Source organism: Girardinichthys multiradiatus, chromosome X (assembly GCF_021462225.1).
Source record: "Girardinichthys multiradiatus isolate DD_20200921_A chromosome X, DD_fGirMul_XY1, whole genome shotgun sequence".
Lineage (NCBI taxonomy): Eukaryota > Metazoa > Chordata > Actinopteri > Cyprinodontiformes > Goodeidae > Girardinichthys > Girardinichthys multiradiatus.
Genome location: NC_061817.1, coordinates 5,235,345 through 5,258,540, shown reverse-complemented (window position 1 = coordinate 5,258,540; position 23,196 = coordinate 5,235,345). Strand labels below are relative to the sequence as shown.

Here is a 23,196-nt window from a genome sequence, read left to right as displayed (position 1 = left end):
GTGAGACAGAAAGGGGTGAACGCCAGCTCAGTCATTCCATTTCAGAAACATGGCGTCTTATGAAAAAAATGAGGGAAATAGCTGGAGTGTGCTGCAAGACAGCAGCAGCAGCAGAGCAGCTGTGAGGCTGACTCCAGACTCTGGCTTATCAAAGTAGCTGAAGAACACGCAGCATCTGCTCTGCGGCCCATCAACTCAACACAACAGACAATAGACAGTGAAATATATGAGGAGAGGGGAGGAGGTGCTCCTGGCTGCTGTTACTCCCCTCCTCCTCCCCTCACTTCTCCTCCCCATTCCTCCGAGTCTACAGGCTCGTCAAGCAGAGAAATAAACAGAATCGAGCGCTGAGGAGAGAGGACGGTCGTCCCTCCCCTCCCCCCCCACCCCCCCCTCTCTCTCTCTCTCGCTATCTGTCCATCTTCATCCAGCCTGTTCTTTTCATGGAGAGGAATTATCCCACTGCAGGATTTGGAGACCTAGGGACTGGGACGGGATGGAGTTACGACAGATCGGCGAAAGCAAGGTAAACGTGTGGTGGTGGGGAAGAGGGAGGTTTGAAACAATGCCGGTGTACAGAGCTGCCTGCACCGCTGCATCCAGCCAGAGATGTACAGTGCTGCTGCTGCCGCTTCATGGCCACCAGTCTCAGGTACAGCCAGCCGTATTGTCATCCAGGAAAGGGGAGGGGTATGGGGGCTGTCTCTAACTAAAATGCATGGAATGCGATGGAAGGTTAACAGTAATCTGAAGACCAAGGAGAGGAGAAATATGAAGGGGGATGGGTGCTGGGACTGTAATAAAAATACAGAAATGACTTGCAGGTTCCATCACTGCATTGTCTCTGCTGCACCTTTGTCTTTCTTTATGGCTTCACCAGTGAATGGCAGGTCTCCCTGGCTGCTTGAGTGGAACGGCACTAATTAGATAGGTTCGAAATTAAAGCAGATTTACTGTCAGCCATGAGGGAAAGTAATGTTGGACACGGATCCCAGACAAGTGAACGAGAGCGCAGAGGCACGGCTGTCAATGATCTGAGTGGAGAACAGAAGTTCCCTGTCGCCGGAGCTCCTATGGTCATGCTGTTCGTGCCCAGGTGAGCGCTCATTCAGCACCAGCCGCTCCGGCTGGTGCTGAATGAACTGACGCAGCTGTAACGTAAAGGTGGGAACATTCTCCCTTATTAGTAAACAATACAATACAGTAATGTCACGTGACAGACGATGCGATCCAGGACGTCACCTCATTTAATCTCACGCGGTAGACTAACATTTCAACTATGTTCACACTAGTTTAGTGACTACTTTCGGCCCCTGCTCGAAGGACGCAGGTGCCTCTCAGCTGTCACCATGTTCCCCACGGTAGCAGAGAGGAGACGTTTCAATGGAGACTGGACAGGCACGTTAAAGGTTAAAATAACTAACGTAAGACTTTCTGTATCTGTGCTGTTAGGGAGAAGAGGGGCGACACAGAAAACGTCGCTTCCTTTTACGTCCACGCTGTCTCGAAAAGAAGCGCCCGGACGGCCTTGAGTCAGTTAGCATAGCTCCGTGTTAGCTTTTCTCCACGTTAGCGGTCGCCTTGACAACCACATCAGTCTTCCGTCAGACACTAAGGATTCCAGCGCTGCGAGCTGATTGGAGGGAGATTAACCACCCCAAACCTCAACTGTTCACGCATAACAGCTGTATGTATTAAAGGTTAAACGATTTATGTGGCGCAGCTATCCTAGCTTAATATGTCCTGTAGAAATCTTACATAACTATCGACGGTTGCAGTCTGTTTCCCCTGTGTGAACTATATCTATCATCAGGGGTACAACTTCTACCGTAATAACAGATGTGTGTCGGATAGTTTTTGATAAAAGATACTACTTATGTTCTTAAATTGAGTTGTAAGTTATAAGTTATAAAGGTCAAACGTGTTAAAGCTGCAATAAAATAAAAATTAAACTACAGTTCACATTATTTTGTGATTCTATGGAGGTTTAGTAGAAAGGTTTTGCCAAGTTATCGGTGCAGTAAAATAGACTTTTAGAGGTTTCATGTGTGTAAAAAAATGTGGCCAATGTTTCCTTGGGGCATCTGTTCAGGAGACATTTAGATTAGATTTTCCCTGTTGCTGAACAGTACAAGCAGAACATGTAGCAACAGCAGCAGACTACTTGATATCTTGTGGAGATTGTGGATTTCTATAAAAAAAAAGAGAAGACGGACAGCAGTTATACAGTTAGACAGCTGCTACTAATTCACTACAATCCTCCAGGTAATTTTGGATAGATTTATCTGGACCACTTTTCACAAGACCTGTTCAAAATTTTGTCCTCCCTCATAATTGGAAAAAAAAATATTCTAATTTAGAAGTCAGACATTTTAAACTATTAAATCAAGTATTTATTTATTTATTTTTACTACAAGGACATCTCACAAAGTTAGAATATCTTCACAAAGCTCAATATTCTTTGTCCCTCATTTCAGAAAGTGAAGCTCATAGATTACATAGATTAATTAATTCATCACAGAGTGAAATCTGTCAAGCCTTTAATTCTTGTAACTGTGATGATTATGGCTTCCAGGGAATTAAAACCCTGGAAGCCATAATCATAATCAAATGTTTCATAAAAAATTAGACTATTACATCAGATCAATACAAAATTATATTTTAAACCAACATTTCAGGTTCTGGTTTAGTGTTCAGGAAGTCCAGGTTGCTTGGATAGCAGCCTTCGGGTCATCTGCATTGTTAGTTCTGGTGTCTCTCATCTTCCTCTTGACAGAACTCCATAGATTCTCTATGAGGTTCAGGCCAGCTCAGTTTGCTGGCCAATCAAGCACAGTAACACCATGGTCACTGAACCAGCTTTTAGTACCTTTGGCAGTGTGGGCCGGTACCAAGTCTTGCTGGAAAATGAAACCAGCATCTCCATGAAGCTGAAGGAAGCATGAAGTGCTCTAAAATGTCCTGGTAGATGGTTGTATTGACTGTGGACTTCAGAAAATCCAGTGGACCAGAACCAGCAGATGACATTGCACCCCAAATCATCACTGACTGTGGAAACTTCACTCTGGACAAGCAATGTGGATTCTGTTCTTCTCCACTCTTCCTCCAGACTCTGGGACCTTGATTTCCAAATAAAATGCAAACTTTACTTTCATCTGATAAGAGGACTTTGGACCACTGAGCAGCGGTCCAGTTCTTTTTCTTTTCAGCCCAGATAAGACGCTTGTAATCCATGTGCAGTACTGGTCCATGTTTGGGACTGGTCTGTGCTTAGTGGCCCTTGATGCACTGACTCCAGCCCAATCCACTCCTTTTGAAGCTCCCCCAAATTCATGAATGGATTCTACTTGACAATCATCTCAAGGCTGCGGTTAACCCTACTGCTGGTACACCATTTCCTACCACGCTTTCTCCTTCCACTCTGTGAAAAGCCAGCTCCTTTAACAATGACATTTTGTGGCTAACCCTTCCAGTGGAGGGGGTTAATGACTGTCTGTTGGACAACTGGCAAGTCAGCACTCTCCCCACTATCATGTACGTCATAATATTAAATTTATCAATTTAAAAAAGTCAGTTTTTATTTATCTTATTTTCATGGAAAATGGGGCCCGACCAAGTGTGGAGTACCCAGAAATTAACATACCTTTCAGAAACGTGACATTTCGGTTTAAAATATTCGTTTGTTTATGGATTTATGTAATATAATTTTCTCAGACATCGATTTTTGGGTTTTCATTATCTGTAAGCCATAATCATTACAATTCAATTACAAGAAATAAAGGCTTAAAATGTGTAATGAATCTATATAATAAATGAGTTTCACTTTCTGCGATAAGGGACAAAAAACGTTGAACTTTTTCTGTGATCTTTCATTATTTATGTTAGGACCAGAGGCGACGTCCCACTGTGTGTGGGGGAAAAGACAGTGGCGGCTCTGGCATCAGTGGCACCCTGAATGACTCGCTCCTGACACACGGCCACTTCTCGACCAAACTACTGTTAAAAGAAACATTTGTGTCTCATCAGAAGCGTTCATTATCACTAACATTTATCTGTCTTTCATCGAGATAAAGTGATATTTTATGTATATATTTTTAGAACATTTCAGTCCAGCTTTGCCCAGTCTTTCAGTTCTTTTCTCAATCTAAGTTGGTAGTAACTCCAAGATCTTTTGTATTTTAAAATGGAGAATAAAGGCTTCATAAATCTCAAATTTTGTTTTGTAGAATCTCTGATTAGTGTAGAATAATGCATTTGAGGTCTGACCAGTCGAAATATGTAAGGCTTTTAACTAGACGTGGTCAAATGCAGTTCAAATTTCTGTAAAACACGACTTGGCCCATTGATATCGCACCAGTCATAAGCTGTGAAACAATTACCAACTTCAGCTTCATTAGCCACCTGTGCTGTTCAGCAGTATTTTCTTTACCAAGTTAATTACCAAGTTAGGGTACCACCTGATTATCAGGAATTAATAGCCAAACACCTCTGAGTCTCTGTCAGTTATTGTTTTATGGAGACCTATCTGGTGAGATGTGGGATTATAGAACAGTTGATGGAGTTTATTCAGACACTGGCTTTCTCAACCAGCAAGCCCCGCACATGTATATAGAATAAACACAAACAACTTCTCTCCAAAGGCAAGAATTTTTTTACAGAATACTTCAACTTTAAGTTAAATTACTTCAGTCAACAAACTCTTTATCTACGCTATAACATTCATCTATACTACCAAGCACAATTAAGGAATAAGGAAAACTATACAATTAAATTTAGTTCAAAAATACTTTATTTATCCCAAAGGGAAAGTAAATGTTGTTCTAGCACATTTTATGCAGGTTTCTTCAAAGAGCCGTTGTAGATGCTGATGGCTGTGGGCAGGAAGGATCTCCTGTAGCGCTCCGTCTTACAGCAGATCTGAAGAACCCTCTGACTGAAGACACTCTGTTGTTATACAACAGTCTCATGAAGAAGATGCTTAGGGCTCTCCATTTTATGAAGAATCCATCTTTGGACAATTATTTTCAGAGGTTCTAGACTAGTCCCCAGAACAGAACCAGCCTTCTTTATCAGCTTGTTGAACTTTTAAAAATATTTCGCGCTGATGCTGCTACCTCAAGAAATGATGGCAGAAGAGGATACCACTCCACAACAGACTTATGGAAGATTTAGAGCATCTTGCTGCAAACACTGAAGGACCTAAGCTTTCTCAAGAAGTGTTGTTTGCTCTGTCCCTTCTTGTAGATGGCTTTACAGTTGTGTCTTCACTCCAGCCTGTTGTCCAGGTGAACAGGCATTTATACTTCTCCACCCCCTCACTTCTTCTACCATGATGGAAATAGCGTTTGACATTTTCCTGTTTCTCTTAAAATCTACAATCAGTTCCTTTGTTTTATTTACGTTCAGGATGAGATGATTGTTTTTACACCATGCCACAAAGCTGTCCACCAGTACTCAGCTTCTTGTCCATCTCTGATACACCAACGACTGCAGAATCGTCTGAATATTTCTGCTGATGACAGGAGTCTGTCTTGTACTGGAAGTCTGAGGTGTACAGAGTGAAAAGAAATGGTGAGAGTACGGTCCCCTGTGGTGCTCCTGTGTTGCCGACTACCCGGTTGGATACACAACCCTTCAGTCTCACAAACAGTGGTCTGTTTGTCAGGTTGTCTTTGATCTAGGAGATGGTTGAGGCCTTCACGTGAGTTATCTGGGGTTTCTGACAAAGCAAATCAGGTAGAATAGTGTTAAATGCACTGGATAAATCTAAGAACATGATCCTCACAGTGCTGCTGATGACTGGTTTTGTTGAAGAAGCTATAAGCAAACTGCAGGGGGTCCTGATTTATTGTTTATTGTTTGCTTACTCAGGTGGGCCAAAAGGAGTCTCTCTATGACCTTCATGATGTGGGATGTCAGGGCAACAGATCTATAGTCATTGATGACTGATAGGTGAGTTTTCTTTGGTACCAGAACAAAGCAGGAGGTCTCCTCAACATTGGAACCTTGTCCTGGGTCAGACTAAGGTTGATCAGGTGCTGCAGAATCCCACAGAGCTGCTCTGGAAAGATCTTCAGGACTCTGGGGCTGACACCATCTGGACCTGCAGCCTTATTCCGGTTAAGTTTTTCCAGCTGCCTCTTCATTTGACTTCTAGAGACACAAAGGTGAAAGAGGAAGGCAAAGGGAGCATCAGCATCTTCTGATTCGGTTGAAGACAAACACGTAGAAGCAGCAGGGTCCATGACCGAGGTGGAAGTCTAATCATTTGAGATGTGACAGGGAAGCTTTGGTTTCAAAGGAGGGTGGGTGTCTGTTTGGCTGTGGACAGGAGAGATGGACACTGAGCTTATTCCTAAATTGAACATTTTGAAGAATCTATTCAGTTAATTCAAATAAAAAATATTTTTATTGTTTTATGCTACACATATTTTCTCTGCCCAGACACAACGTCTTACGTAAACCGTTATGAAGAGCCGGAGGTCTAAAGGCGATGAGTGGCCGGTGATGAACAAAGAAAACTGCTCTAAGTAGCTGTTTGGAGTAGCTTCTGCTCCCCAGACTGGCATGTAGAAGGTGAAGGTGTACGATGCTGATGATTCCTACGCTGTCCTTTCTCAGGGCTGTAGAAGACCGATGCTGCTTTACGCAATGTGATTAGAGACATTGTCCCAACCGGAAGAATCTCTGGCTCAGACTCTTTTTCTGCCGAACCTCAGAAAAAAATGTTTAAGACAGCTTGTCTCGATTACCCCCATGGCATAATCACTTGAAACACGAACTGCACATTACTAACTAATGAATAATTTAACCTTGGATTCAAGTTTAAAGAATTAGTCCAGCTTGCCAGCAATTCACCCGCATTCCCTTCCCTTTTGCTGCTGTGGATGTGCAGCGAGTAGGAGAGTGAACAGCTGCTGGGAGCTGTGTTTTGCTTGTGGCTCTGACATCACAGGGATGACATCACAGCGGTGACTCTTCCCTCCTATGGCTGTCCTAAAGTAGGTTAATGCAGTGCATTCTGGGATTCAGAGTTTTACCAGTTTCTTTGTTTATGTAGTTTAGATGTTGTTCTCCCTCAGTGGCTGGGCCCAACACAAGCTTCCCCCTTTTTACTCTAAATGAAACACTGCTCATTAGCAAAACACTTCGGTGTTAGTTTCATCAGACAACATGACGTGTTTGCACTAATTAAGGTCTTTGTCCCAGAGTGCATTTGCAAACTGTATACTGGCTTTTTATGTTGCTTTCAAAGCAATGGCTTTTTCCTATCTGAGTTTCCTTTCAGCCCGTGTCGGTACATGATGGGTTTCACTGTGGATAATGACTCTTCTACCATCCATTGCAGCATTTTCACAAGGTCTGAAGCTTTTGTTCAGGGGTTGTTTCACACATTTCATACCAGTACCCATTCAGCTCTGGAACAAAGAACCTGTCTCTTTGCTGAACAGTATGAGGAAAGAACATTTCTATGCTCTTTATACTTGGATATAATTGTTTGACTAGATGAACGTGGAACCTTTAGGCATCTAGAAAATGGACCCTAGGTTGAAAAAGACTTCTGGAGGTCTACAGTTCTCTTCCTGAGATACGGGCTGATTTCTTTTGATTTTTCCATTGTGTCACACTGGGAAGCAGTGTGTAAGAGATGTTATTGAACCCTAACCCTAAACCCACCCTAACCCATCCGAATCAGAAGTCTACAAAGACATGACATCATCATCTGAACTTTCCCAAATAGTTGGAAGGGTTTGTAATCTCAGTCTACTAAACTTCTCATTTTGAATACAATTTTAAACAGCAAACATTTAATCTAATTTAATGTGAGACAGTGAAAGTTTCTGTTTTCTGTCCCTTCATCTTGAGGTCATCTGATGTCGTCCCTGTTGCTGTTCATCATCTTTTATCATTAAACCACATCCATCCACAATTCACCTGCCGATGTCCTGTTGCTGCTTTGGTCCTTCACAAACTCCAAATGTGACAGTATATTAATTTGCCTCTGTATTCCTATTAAAAGATTTTCACCTTAACTGTGGAGAATGGCACGGTATGTGTTCAAAGACATTCTGACTCAACTTAGTTCATAATAGGTACCTCAAAACTCATTACAAGAGCTTATTATGGACAAAACCATATGTCAGTTTAAACTATGTTGTAATTTAAAAGCATTTAATAGAAGAAATAAAAGATTTAGAATGGTAACATGAGATTATACACTGACCAAAGGATGCAGATAGCTTAGATGTGTCATGGAAAGCTATTCTAACAATGGACTTAAATTTCACCTTAACGAATTTTAGGCTCATGTCTGATGGATCTCTAGCCACAGATGGCTGTATAATCCAGGGTTGTTCTGGGTTGTGTGTGCATTGAATAAATAATAATTTTCTTTCCTTTTCTAACAGACTGCAGAAGACTTCTGCGATTGTGTAAACGTTGTTTTAGGTAGCTCTAGTTGTGTGTACTGGTTAGATGGTGATATTATTTGCAAATTACTAATGTGATGCTTCTTTGTTAAAGCAGACTATTGTTTAACACAAGAGGGATTCTTATAGTCAAACCTACTAAATGTGTTCTTCAGCCTCGTGTATGGGAGCTCCAGGTCGTCCCATCCAGATTCAGAACTTCTCCACCGGCAAGCCTTTGGCCCCCCTCACCCCCTCCAAGGCTATGCAACTAACCCTGGAAGCTCCAGGCAGAGTGGAACCTGGGGTCCTCCTGGGCGAACACTAGGTAAGGATTTGATTGGTGTGTCTGTTGTATCAAATTCCTCTATTTCTTTTTAAAAATGTGATTTATTATCCCAATATAATAGGAAACAAGTGAAACTTTTTTCCTCAAAGTTGATGGGCAAAATGAGGCAGGGGTGTAAGGGCACATTTATTCATACCGAAAATTTACAGCACAGCCATTTTGGTTCAACACACATGTTCTGAATGAATTGTGCAGAATTTTGGCTTCCCCACACAACTTGAAAAGCAGCACTAAAACAAAGCAGAGAGGATTCCAAGTTATTAATAAAGTCTGCTTTTTTGGAACATTAAACATTAAACTCATTTACAGAGAGAGAGTTGGACCGAACCACAGCTTGACGTCAGTTTTTGCAACATTAATAAAGTATGAAGCTTAGTTACTGACTGTAAACATAGCTGGTAAGATAAAAAAAGTCTAACATCCAAAACCAGCAGCCTGTAGCATTTAACCAGTCCCTTTAGAGGCAAAGAAAATGGTCAAGCCTAAAGAGCCAGTTTGATAAGAGCCAAATTGTGATGGCTAAACAACTGGGCCACAAGATCTCTAAAAATGCAGGTCTTGTTCGATGTTCTCAGTCTGCTGTAATCAGTATCAATCTAAAGTTTAAGGAAGGAACATTGAGGATCTTGAAACAGGTCCTAAAATATAATTGATTGCAACAATGCCGTTGATTCAGCCACACTGGATTGTTTTCAAGAATGAAGGACCTTTTTAAGGTCATGCCACAGCATCTCAGTTGGACTTTGACTAGGCCTTGAAACTCTTCCATTGATGCCATTTTTGCCCAGTCTCTTTCTTATTGTTGAATCTTAAACTCCGACTTTAACTGAGCCAAGTAAAGCCTCTAGTTGCTTTGATGATTTCCGGGTTCTTCTGTGACCTCCTGGATGAGTATTTGATGCGCTATTGAAATAATTTCTGTATGCTGGTTGTTGTAATCATTACTATTATTATGATTATATTATTTATTATTTAATTTGATAATAATTCGGTCTGTTAAGTGTTGTCCTGTGACCATCCCAATAAGGTATTAGGACAATAGAGAAAAGGGTGAAACGAGCTCTGACATTACTGAACAGCACAACTCTGCACGCACATGGAATACATTCACACAACATTAAAATATAAGAATTTATTAACATAAATAAGTCAACTCAAAGTCAAACATATTTCAATCAACAAACTCTGAACTACCCTAGAACAATCCAACTAAAACTGCCAAGTGAAATGAAAGAATAAGGAAGACCAATAAACTATATACAATATGAACAAGTGAATCAAAGATGGTGAAAACCATGGCCAAAAGAGTGATTCAACATTACCATTTAATGTTATTTATGTTTGAGAATCAAGGATTCTCTTGAGGAACCTGGAAATAAGGTTAAGCTAGTCTTAGAACTAACTTAGGTATTGGTATACCTTCAAACCACAAATCACAATGAAACATCAGATAAAACATTGTTTTTATAAAATAATATTTCAAAAATGATTTGCTGAATAAAACCAATATTCTGGATAACTAATTCTCAATGGTGTTTAATTAGCTGCATTTATTTAGTAAAATAAGTTTTAAGGAAATGTTATTAAAGAAATATTAAAATAATATTTAAGGACATATTATTTTGAATAAGACCCAACAACCTTTCTGGCTAAATGATTCTTAATGGTGTTTAATTAGCTGTCACATTTTGTAAAATAATACTTAGGGAAATATTTTCTAGATTGGAAGCTCACAACCTTTATGGATAAATGATTCTTAATGGACTCAAAAGATGGTGGCGGGGTTGGCTGTTTGGCCGGCCCGGCAGAACTGTACAATAAAGGCTCTTGCTACCTGTACATGCGCGCAGGAAGGCGTGTGATGCTGTGGTCCCGTTGTCATCGTTCACTTTGAGACAATGTGCCTTGGGAGCTTCTCTAGCTTCTGCGGGCCACAAAGAAAAGTCAAGCCATGCTTGTCTTATTACTCCCCTTTTATGAATAAATACTAGGTACTTGTAACAGCAGATCAATGTTTAACTTTGTTGTTGCCTTCAGTGGCGGGTGTGCGCTCGAAGGTTCGTAGTTACTTTGAATCCAAGGATTCTTTGATTGTAGTGACCTTATACTCACCTGCAAGTTTAAAGACCTTCAGCCGATGGATTGTTCTTTCCATTAGCTGCGAAGCTCCAGCCAAATTGAGAACAAATGGAAGTCGGGATTAGGGATGGGTATCGAATTCGGTACTTTTATAGGTGTCGACCGAATTCTGTTGGTACTACTGAGTACCGATACACGTAAAATTAAACCATACCATGTTTCGGTATCTAAACACATCAGTGTGACACTGAGGGAGTGGAAGAATGGGCAATTTTCCGTGCCGGACATGAACACAGTGTTGCATGCACAAGAGTGTAATGACGTCAGTAGCTGCTGGTATTGTCAACAAAGCAAGCATGGCTGATAGAAAGCGCTCAAAAGTATGGCTCCACTTTTCAAAATGCGGTGCAGATTACGCTCACTGCAATATTTGTGATGCAATGTGCAAGTCCATAAAAGTTATGAACAGGACCGGTAACAAAGGGCAGCCCTGCTGCAGTCCAGGATGCACTGGGAACAGGTCCGACTTAGTCAGAATCAGAATCAGAAAAGCTTTATTGCCAAGTACGTTTTTGGACATACAAGGAATTTGTTTTGGCGTAGTCAGTGCAATACAATACAAATTAAACAGTATAAACATATCTACAATATAATATAAATATATGTGCACAGTTTTAAGTGAGTGAGAGGAAGTATAGAGCAGTATAAGATGCAAGAGCAATACAACAGTGCAGGTGATCATTGTGCAGGAGTCCAAGCTGAGCGTTAATGTAACGCATAGAGTTACAGTTTACAAGTGTCCTGTCAGCAAAAAAAAAAAAAAAGGAGGGGGGGGGGGGGAGTGTCAGTGTGGTTTCCGGGCTTTGTTAACAAGGCTGGTGGCAGATGGGAAAAAACTGTTCTTGTGGCGTGAGGTTTTGGTCCGGATGGACCGCAGCCTCCTGCCAGAGGGGAGAGTTTCAAAGAGTCTGTGACCGGGGTGGGAGGGATCAGCCAGAATCTTCCCTGCCCGCTTCAGGGTCCTGGAGGTGTACAGTTCCTGGAGCGACAGTAGACTGCAGCCAATCACCTTCTCAGCAGACCGAATGACACGCTGCAGCCTGCCCTTATCCTTGGCTGTAGCAGCGGCGTACCAGATGGTGATGGAGGAGGTGAGGATGGACTCAATGATGGCTGTGTAGAAGTGCACCATCATAGTCTTTGGCAGGTTGAATTTTTTCAGCTGCCGCAGGAAGAACATCCTCTGCTGGGCTTTCTTGATGAGGGAGCTGATGTTTGGCTCCCACTTGAGATCCTGGGAGATGATGGTTCCCAGGAAGCGGAAAGATTCCACAGTGTCAATTGTGGAGTCACAGAGGGTGATGGGGGCAGGTGGGGCGGGGTTCTGCCTGAAGTCCACAACCATCTCCACTGTCTTTAGAGCGTTGAGCTCAAGGTTGTTCTGGCTGCACCAGTCCAACAGATGGTCCACCTCCCATCTGTACACGGACTCGTCACCATCAGAGATGAGTCCGATCAGGGTGGTGTCGTCCGCAAACTTCAGAAGCTTGACAGACTGGTGACTGGAGGTGCAGCTGTTGGTGTACAGGGAGAAGAGCAGAGGAGAGAGAACACAGCCTTGGGGGGAACCGGTGCTGATGGTCAGGGAGTCAGAGACGTGCTTCCCCAGCCTCACGCGCTGCTTCCTGTCAGACAGGAAGTCAGTTATCCACCTACAGGTGGAGTCGGGCACACTCAGCTGGGAGAGTTTCTCCTGGAGCAGAGCTGGGACAATGGTGTTGAAGGCAGAGCTGAAATCCACAAACAGGATCCTGGCATAGGTTCCTGTGGAGTCCAGGTGCCGGACGATGAAGTGAAGGGCTAGGTTGACTGCATCATCTACAGACCTGTTGGCTCTGTAGGCAAACTGCCTACAGTGCCGGCAATACGGACCAAACTCCTGCTCCGCTTGTACAGAGACTGGATGGCCCCTAATAAAGGGCCCCCGACTCCGTACTCCTGGAGCGCCACCCATAGGGCACCACGAGGGACACGGTGGAATGCCTTCTCCAGGTCTACGAAACACATGTGGACCAATTGGGGAAACTCCCATGAACCCTCGAGTACCCTACAGAGGGTGTAGAGCTGGTCCAGTGTTCCAGGGCCGAGACGAAAACCACACACTGCTGCTCCTGAAGCCGAGGTTCAACTATCAGCCGGACTTTCCTCTCCAATACCCTGGCGTAGGCCTTACAAGGGAGGCTGAGGAGTGTGATCCCTCCTGTAGTTGGAACACACCCTCCGGTCACCTTTCTTATGATGAGCGACCACCACCCTGGTCTGCCAGTCCAAAGGGACTGTCCCCGACCACCATGCAAAATTGAAGAGGCGTGTCAACCATGACAGCCCCACAACGTCCAGAGACTTGAGGTAAGGGCGGATCTCATCCATCCCCAAAACCCTGCCACTGTGGAGCTTTTCAACCACCTTGGTGACTTCGTCTTGGATGATGAAAGAGTCCAACCCCAAGTCCCCACCCTCTGTTTCCACCAGGGAATGCGTGACGGCAGGATTGAGGAGATCCTCAAAGTACTCCTTCCACTGCCCGATAATGTCCCCAGTCGAGGTCAGCAGCTCTCCACCCCCACTGTAAACAGTGTAGGCGTAGTGTTGTCCAAACAATGCGGCCGAAGGTCTGAAGACACGACAGCAAAGTCGATCATAGACCTCCTGCCTGTCGTGGTGGCTAGTGCACTGATTGTTCATTATGGACAATCCGTGACTAGAACAGAAGTCCAATAATGAAACACCACTCGGATTCAAATCGGGGAGGCCATTCCTCCCAGTCACACCTCTCCAGGTGTAACTGTCGTTTCCCACATGGGCGTTGAAGTCCCTCAGCAGAGTAACGGAGTCCCCGGGAGGGGCACTATACAGCACCCCTGACAGAGATGCCAAGAAGGCCGGCTACTCCGCTCTACTGCTCGACCCGTAGGCTGAAACGAAAGTCAGAGACCTGTCCCAAACCCGAAGGCGCAGGGATGCGACCCTCTCATCCCCTGGGGTAAACCCCAACATGAGATGGCTGAGCTGGGGGCAAGAGCAAACCCACTCCAGCTTGCCATCGAGTAGAAGAGAGTCCAGCCTCTCTCTCTCTCTTTTTCTCTCTCTCTCTCTCGGAAATGGGTTCCAGAGCCCACGCTGTGCATGGAGGCGAGCCTGACTATTTCTAGTTGATATCTCTCAACCTCACAAGCTCATTGCATATGGCATTGGACAATGTAGCCCAATGTAGATGGTCATTATTCACAGAAGGCTGGCTCCCTGGCCTTCTTATAGCAGACAAAAAAACTCACTAGATGTCTGGGAGTCAGACAGGCCTTGTAATACTTTCACAGGAACATTGAGTGAGAATAATAGGACCTTGAACCCAACAAAAAGTTTCATCCCTGTGTTTGTCCCTAAAGATTGACTGAACAGGCTAAGCTAAGTATTTGCGCAACTGCACAAGCATAAATCACACCTGGTAAAAGGTGATTGAACAAAGCTACTTTCATAATTTTCTATTAAACGTATCATTAATAGAGAACCAAAATAATCACAGGTTTATTTTAAGTATACAGGTCCTTCTCAAAATATTAGCATATTGTGATAAAGTTCATTATTTTCCATAATGTCATGACGAAAATTTAACATTCATATATTTTAGATTCATTGCACACTAACTGAAATATTTCAGGTCTTTTATTGTCTTAATATGGATGATTTTGGCATACAGCTCATGAAAACCCAAAATTCCTATCTCACAAAATTAGCATATCATTAAAAGGGTCTCTAAACGAGCTATGAACCTAATCATCTGAATCAACGAGTTAACTCTAAACACCTGCAAAAGATTCCTGAGGCCTTTAAAACTCCCAGCCTGGTTCATCACTCAAAACCCCAATCATGGGTAAGACTGCCGACCTGACTGCTGTCCAGAAAGCCACTATTGACACCCTCAAGCAAGAGGGTAAGACACAGAAAGAAATTTCTGAACGAATAGGCTGTTCCCAGAGTGCTGTATCAAGGCACCTCAGTGGGAAGTCTGTGGGAAGGAAAAAGTGTGGCAGAAATCGCTGCACAACGAGAAGAGGTGACCGGACTCTGAGGAAGATTGTGGAGAAGGGCCGATTCCAGACCTTGGGGGACCTGCGGAAGCAGTGGACTGAGTCTGGAGTAGAAACATCCAGAGCCACCGTGCACAGGCGTGTGCAGGAAATGGGCTACAGGTGCCGCATTCCCCAGGTCAAGCCACTTTTGAACCAGAAACAGCGGCAGAAGCGCCTGACCTGGGCTACAGAGAAGCAGCACTGGACTGTTGCTCAGTGGTCCAAAGTACTTTTTTCGGATGAAAGCAAATTCTGCATGTCATTCGGAAATCAAGGTGCCAGAGTGTGGAGGAAGACTGGGGAGAAGAAAATGCCAAAATGCCAGAAGTCCAGTGTCAAGTACCCACAGTCAGTGATGGTCTGGGGTGCTGTGTCAGCTGCTAGTGTTGGTCCACTGTATTTTATCAAGGGCAGGGTCAATGCAGCTAGCTATCAGGAGATTTTGGAGCACTTCATGCTTCCATCTGCTGAAAAGCTTTATGGAGATGAAGATTTCATTTTTCAGCACGACCTGGCACCTGCTCACAGTGCCAAAACCACTGGTAAATGGTTTACTGACCATGGTATCACTGTGCTCAATTGGCCCGCCAACTCTCCTGACCTGAACCCCATAGAGAATCTGTGGGATATTGTGAAGAGAACGTTGAGAGACTCAAGACCCAACACTCTGGATGAGCTAAAGGCCGCTATCGAAGCATCCTGGGCCTCCATAAGACCTCAGCAGTGCCACAGGCTGATTGCCTCCATGCCACGCCGCATTGAAGCAGTCATTTCTGCAAAAGGATTCCCGACCAAGTATTGAGTGCATAACTGTACATGATCATTTGAAGGTTGACGTTTTTTGTATTAAAAACACTTTTCTTTTATTGGTCGGATGAAATATGCTAATTGTGTGAGATAGGAATTTTGGGTTTTCATGAGCTGTATGCCAAAATCATCCATATTAAGACAATAAAAGACCTGAAATATTTCAGTTAGTGTGCAATGAATCTAAAATATATGAATGTTAAATTTTCATCATGACATTATGGAAAATAATGAACTTTATCACAATATGCTAATATTTTGAGACGGACCTGTAGTTGCCAAACTTACAAAGTCATAACTCTGTTTCCTTCAGCTCTCAGCAGTAATGACTATGGGATTCTTTAAGCACTAGCACTAGTCTGGTTTAAATCTTATTTGTCCAACTGATTCCGGTTCATATAAATGATAAATCTTCACACTCCAGGGTTACTTGTGGAGTACCACAGGATTCAGAGCTGGGGCCAATTCTCTTTATGATATATGTAAAATATATGTTTTCACTTAGTAACATAATCTTACAGAATGGGATAAATTTTAGCAGTTGTTGTGATGATACTCAGCTATATTTATCTTTAAATCATAAATAGATTTTAGTTTCCCTTCATTGACTACCTGTTAAATCCAGAATATAATTAAAAATTATCCTCACATGTAAAGCCCTTAATAATCAAGCTATATCATATTTTAGAGATCTGGTTGTTCCATACGTTCCTAGCAGAGCACTCTCAGACTGCAAGCTTCCTGGTGGTTCGTAGAGATTTTAAAAGTAGAATGAGAGGCAAATCTTGTAGTTATCAGGCTCCTCTCCGGTGGAACCAACTCCCAGTTTTAGTCTGTATTGCAGGCACCTTTTCTAATTTTAAGACTAGGCTTAAAACGTTCCTTTTTGATAAGGCTTAGGTTATCCTGAGCTATCATCACTGCTGCATTCTCCTACTGCTCTTCAATTTAGCATTATTTGCTGTTATTTCAACTTTGAACTTTATGTTCTGTCTGTTCTTCTCAGGGAAGCTGCACTTGGCCTGGTGCTCTGCCATTAATTGATGCCAATTAGTATGTTTTCTCTTTCTACAAATGATACTAGACCCTGTCTTCCTGTGTTTAATCTTGTCTCTCTTGTAGACAAATCGATTGGCTGAGGTTTTGCTGGGACTAACTGTATAGGTACTTCTAAAAACATCAAATAGTGAAAAAGTTCAGTGTTTTCAGACACTCATTTCGGATAGTGAAACTCATATGTTATATGGATTCATTACACATGGGGCCTAATCTATAAAGATTCCCAATAAGGAGCACTAAATTGCAAGCGTTAACAAAAAATGCACTTGCTATTAGTGGGCATATTGCCTCCTGGACACGTTTCCAGTCCATCAAAGGGCAACACACTAACAACCATGCACACAGTCATTCACACCCCTAAGGGCAATTTAGAGAAACTAATTAACCTAACAGGTTAACTAGTTATATATATATAATATATCCCTCACTTTTTGAAATGAAAGACAATATTGAATTTTTTCAAAATATTTTTGAGATGTACCTGTATGTGCTCTCTTTCGTCTTAAAGTCTTAAAAACTGGCTCAGATCTTATCTGCTTTAGCTGTTTTTCTCTCCTATATGAAGCCACTAAAGGAGATACTACTGCCTTTAACTCTTTACTTTTTTTTACTTCTGGATCAGTGCTTTTCAATTCAATTTCAATTCAGTTCAATTCAATTACTTTTGTGTTTCTTTATTTGCCTGTATGCTCTGTTCTTCTCAAACCCCCAGCCGTGGTGGCAGATGGCCGCTTTCGCTATGCCAGGTTCTGGTTCTGCTGGAGGTTTCTTCCCGTTAAAAGGAAGTTTTCCTTTCTACTGCTGTTACATGCATGCACAGTATGAGGCATTGCTGCAAAGTCAACGACACAATGCAATTCACTGTCCACTGTCTCTACATGTACGTCCCAGAGGAGTGGTTACTGCATGTCAGCGACACAATGAAATCTGCTGGGTTGCCTTAGATAGAAAACTTGTTAACCAATTTGAAAAATAAACTGAGCTTGACTAAATTATTTAATAACTAGGATCATATTTGAATGTATATACTTAACTTTAAATCTGTATGATTGGGTTGAATTGCTTTTTTGTTTTTGTTTCTAATGTGCCTTGAGATGATTTTTGTTGTGAACTTGTCCTATATAAATAATTTGAATTAAAATAAACTGAATTATTGTCTGTTTCCAGGCCTTTCTGGGCTTTTTGACACCAGTCTGCATCATGCCAGCACCTCTGGTCCTGACCCTGCTGTCATGAATCTGATCTCAGCGCTAGAGTCTCGGGGTCCACAGCATACACCCTCTGCCTCCTCTCTTCTCTCTCAGTTTAGAACACCCTCTTGGCAGCCAAGTGAGTGTCAGTGGTCTACTGAAATTTGAATGATTATTCAAATCCCACAATGATTTGTGCCAATACAATTAGCAAAGATGTAAAACCAAAATGTTTTTGGCTTGAAAATTGAAAAATTGCCTTTGTGTGCTGACCAGTACTGTTTATTGTGTCCTCTAGCCATGCATACACCAGGCCCTGCGGAGCTCTTTATGTCTGGGGCCATCCCAGGTTCCGGGTCCTATCCCTCCTCTTCATCCATTTCTACGTACCAACATCCTGGCACCTTTTCTGGACGATCATTCACTCCTTCTCTATCCTTGCAGGATACCCCTACATATAGCCCAAACTCCAATGGTTTGTTATCCCCCCATGATTCTCTTCTGCACATTAAAACACCCTCCCAGTCCAGCTTGGGCTTTGATCGCTTGCTTTCTTCTCAAAGTGTCACATACAGGGGATCCCAGGACCCACCGACTCTTCAGAACCAAACCCCCTCAAATTCTTCTAATTGCCACTTGCCCCCTCCCCAGTTCAATCTGTTGTCCTCCCAACTTCATAACCGGTCCTCTCAGTTATATAATTCATCCATGTTCTCTTCCGCTCCAGCCCTGGTGGGTGCAGCAACACCTCAGCCACAGCCTGCTCCAGAGAGGGCAGTTCCTCGACAAGACAGTGTGATCAAACATTACCAACGTTCGACCCCAGCTCAGCCTACATCTCTACAACAATATACCAGTTGTGGTGGATCATCTAGGTACCAACAGTTAGTCAACCAGCACCGTCATGTTGGAATGCCTTGTAGCCCCTTGGATGAACAAAGTCCGTCCGCTGATCCTAAACCTTCACCGCAGATGGAACCTCAAACATATCAACCAACCATCCAAACTCCCTACACAACCTCATCGCCTAGTTCTTCTGTATCCTCTTTGTCTGCCGCAAAGGGACCAAGTGGTTCCAGTTCCAATACTATCTATTCCTCTTCAGGCTCTTCATCGTCTTCTTCCCGTACTCCACACACTCTACCATCAACCTCCTCTTCATCCTCCTCTAGTTCCAAGACAAACAGCAACTCCTTGTCTGCTCCCTCTCATCAGCAGCCTGGTCTTCAGCTAGCCCCAGCACCACCTAAACTACCAGTGGTGTCATCTACCCTTGTTCAACAACCTGCTGTCAAACAATGCCTATCCAGCTATGGCTCTCAGTCTCTGGTGAAATCTAGCACTGTCATACCAAACCGGACCCCTCCCCAGTCCCATGCCCAGTCCTACTCCCCTACCCAAGTTCCATCTGCACACATGGCCCCGACGTTTGGAGGATTCAACTCACCACATTCCCAGGATTTAAGTTCTCGGGGAGGGGTTACTGGGGGAAAGGATTTCAACAGTATAGGCCAAGGAGGACGCTCTTTCTCTGCTGAAATAGTCTATGGGGACGCCACTTACAGCTCTGCTTCTCTCAGAAGGGCAAGCAGCCCTTCCTTGGATTATGGGAATGAATCAACAAGGATGGGACCCCTATCAGGAGGAACTACACAAAGGGGTGGAATTTTATCTGTAGGTTCAGGGAGTGCTACTTCTGCTGTAGGTAATGAAAGTAACAGCTCATACCACCTGCCTGAGTCAAGTACATCACCTGTTATCATTTCTACTCTCAGTCACTCTACATTACCCTCCCCTGCTGCTGCTTGTACTGCACCCTCACCTGGGAGCTCAGGGGGAACAAAATACTTGTCTTCCATCTTGTCTTCTGCTTTCATGTCCTCGCCACAAACTTTCCCTGATACACGACAAACGCAAAGCGACTCCTATAACTTGACACCAACCAAACCAAAAACTGACACAAAATTATTGCCAGCTGATCGATCCCAAGTTGAAGCAGAAGGAGATGATGATTTTCTAATTCAACACTTACTACACACACAAAGATCAACAACTCATTCTTCTCAGCATCATTCACATTCTCAAATTCTACCCCAATGTATATCACTGGCTAGGGATGGTGAGAGCAAGCAGAGGACCTTTGATAATAACAAGCTCTCAAATGAACGATACCACCCTCAGAGTGTCATCCGTACCAATAACACTACTAGCCACCCTGGTCCTGAATCAACAACTAGTGAAACAGCAAGTGGCCTAAATAGACAGTTGGAATCGACTCAGAAAAAAAAACAGACTACATCAGATTTGACTTTATCAAAGTCCCCAGCTGGAGAAGTACAAGGAGTTTCGAAATCTCTATCTCACTCCCTTACTAACCAGACCGATCAAGAGCAACATGATTCTTTGGGGTCTGTAGTACAGTATGGAAGAATGGATCCTTATACGCAACACCCACACCACCAACATTCCTATCACATCTCACATGTGTCCCCATATTCTCAGCAGCACACTCAGGACCCCCAGCAAAGCACCCAGCACTCCCGGCACAATCAACTTACACAGCAACATTCTCAGCATAGCCAGACCAATTCCCAATCTCAGAACAATCCTCACATGGACCTAAAGAAGCATTTAAATACAAATAAAAATGCCTACTTATGTAATACACTAGAATTGCTGCAGGCTCAACAAATCCAGCCCCCCCTTTCTTTGACAGATTCATCACCAGACCCTTCTCAGTCAACAGATATGATGCAGCCTGTACTTTCACATACCCCCTGCACGAAGATGGACCTTCACAAAGGACTCGCACAACAACAACAGCAGCAGCAACCTCATCACCCGTTGAGTCAGCAGGATATGATTTGTGCAGCTGGAGGAGTGAGGGCTTCTGGGATGGAATCCAATTCACAAAACCTTTCTCCCCAGTTGCCAGTGTCACTGCAAAACCAAGGTATAGATACTCACTACCGTCTTGCCACTCAATCAAGAGATGAGCTTCAAACAAGTCAGAACTCAATGCCTACCCTGGATATGCTAGACCAGTCTCTTTCCCAGACCAATAATATTGACACTGTTGAACCACTTGACAGAACTGGACTTGATGTGAGTGTTCTAGTTGGGGAGGGAGGTGGTGGAGACAGGTATAGACACCAGCACAGACTTACGCCTCAGCATCATTCTCAACAAAAGCACCCAGATCTCCATAATCTTCTTGCTGAACCAGATTTATGTGTGTCCACACCTTCACACTTTCACCATGTCAACCCTCCACCTGCCCACACCCACTCCCATGTCCTCCAAGGGCAACAAACACACACTCATCAGCAGCTATCACATGAACAGTTAGGTCATCGACCCCATGGGATGTCAGCAAACATGGCTCCTCCTCACCATCTGCGGCGAACTCAACCAAGAGAGCATGAAACAAGACTCTCACACTCCCAGTTAGACCAGCTCAAACAGCAACAGTTTGACACAATTAGTCCAGCAAATAAAGTTGGACTGAATCAAGTTCAGCAACAGCAACGGTTTCCACCACTAGCATCCATCTGCTTTCCAGACTCTCTTTTACAGGATGAGGATCGTTCATTCTTTCCTGAGATGGAGGACATGTTTTGTTCAACTGAATATAAGTCAAGCTGTGCTGGGGATTCTGGGGAAGGGCAGGCTGTTCAAGAGAACCTTAGTCAGAGTAAAGAGCAGTCACAGGAGGGTATAGACGCCCTAAAAGTGGGAGGTGCTGGAGAGGGATATGATGTGGGTAATCATCACACTGATCAAGGCTATGGACAGTACTGCCATACCCTTCCAAGAACAGGTAATAACAATCTGCACTTTGCCCTTGACTCTCTGAAGACCCACGAGCTACCTTCTACTGTGAATACTGACCAGCTTGGCCTCATCCAGTCTCAGACTCTGGCACTGGGTTCAGCAGCCCAAGGAGATGGAACAATTAACAAAATGATGGGAGGTGTGGGTGGGAGTTCCAGCACTACTGGTCTGTCCTCACCTATGTTTTGCTCTTCTAGACCCAAAAAACTACTGAAGACCAGCTCATTTCACTTGCTCAAACAGCGACGTGAGCCACAACCCCAAACAAAGAAAAACTATCCGCAAGAGTATGAGTTTGAAGATGATGAAGATAAAGCTGATGCTCCAGCGGATATTCGTCTCAACAGCCGACGACTTCCAGACCTGTTGCCAGACTTGGTATCAAGTTGTAGGAGGGCTACCAGTGCCACCGGACTCAGTCCAATGTTGAGCGATGTTGACTTCTGCCATCCTTCTAGCTACAATCCTCTTGGGCACCATTCACAAATCCTACCTCACGATGGCCCTAAGAAAAGAGGAAGAAAACCAACTAAACCAAAACGAGAAGGCCCTCCTCGCCCGCGAGGTAGACCACGAATACGCCCTCTTCCAGAGCCTGCATACTGCAGAGGATTGATGGGCTCAGCCTCTGGAGAAACGAGAAGAGGGCGTGGGCGGGGTAGGGGGCGTGGCAGAAGAGAGGAAGGACTGGTGGAAACTCACAGAGACATAAACAAAGCCCGAAGCTTTCCATATAATCATCAACAGCAACACCAGCAACAGTACAGCCAACAGCAGCATGTCCAGCAACACCCACAACAACATTACAACCTACAGACTGACCTTCATCAAGTTCCACATGAACATATGCAGCATCACCTCCATCTTCAGCAGCAAGTTTCCTTTTCTCACCACCAAGTGCACCATCAGCAGCTTTATCAACAAGAGCAGCAGCAAGCACCCCAGCAACCCCAGCAAGACTCGACTAGACCAATCAAGGTAAAATGCAACAAAATAAGAAATGTTTACATTAAAATTGATGGTTTGGATGTTTTTAAGTTATGGTTCAGGGAATTTATTTGTATAGTTGTTTTACCTGTAGTAAATGGACATGACAGTACAATGATTTTGTAGGAAAGGTTATGGAATGCCAACAATTAGTCAGATGGGGATCCTTATTTTAGCTGATTGTAGCAATTTAAAAATACTCGATTTGACAATGTTTATATCCATGGGATACAACCACATTAATCAATATTTATTGTCTTTAATTTCACAAGGTCATCGATAGGTTTTCTCAGCCAAATAACATCTGTGTTACCATGCAAAATAATGATACTTGAGGCTGCCAGCTATTATTA

General features: G+C 43.5%; 1 protein-coding gene across 4 annotated transcripts in view; it reads left to right on the top strand.

Annotated features, from left to right (window-relative positions):
• The first annotated feature begins 409 nt into the window (after positions 1-409).
• LOC124862849 (proline-rich protein 12-like) overlaps positions 410-23,196 on the top strand; it is a 78,668-nt gene continuing 55,881 nt past the window's right edge. The window contains exons 1-4 of one of the 4 annotated variants that reach the window (XM_047357022.1): positions 410-526; positions 8,585-8,736; positions 18,000-18,161; positions 18,321-22,834. In XM_047357022.1, the coding sequence (XP_047212978.1) occupies positions 444-526; positions 8,585-8,736; positions 18,000-18,161; positions 18,321-22,834 (4,911 nt within the window). In that variant the 5' untranslated portion in view covers positions 410-443. Of the gene's footprint in view, positions 527-902; positions 1,097-1,388; positions 1,688-5,889; positions 5,953-8,584; positions 8,737-17,999; positions 18,162-18,320; positions 22,835-23,196 lie in introns of those variants that run through there. The other 3 variants (XM_047357021.1, XM_047357024.1, XM_047357023.1) reach the window with 3 other exon arrangements.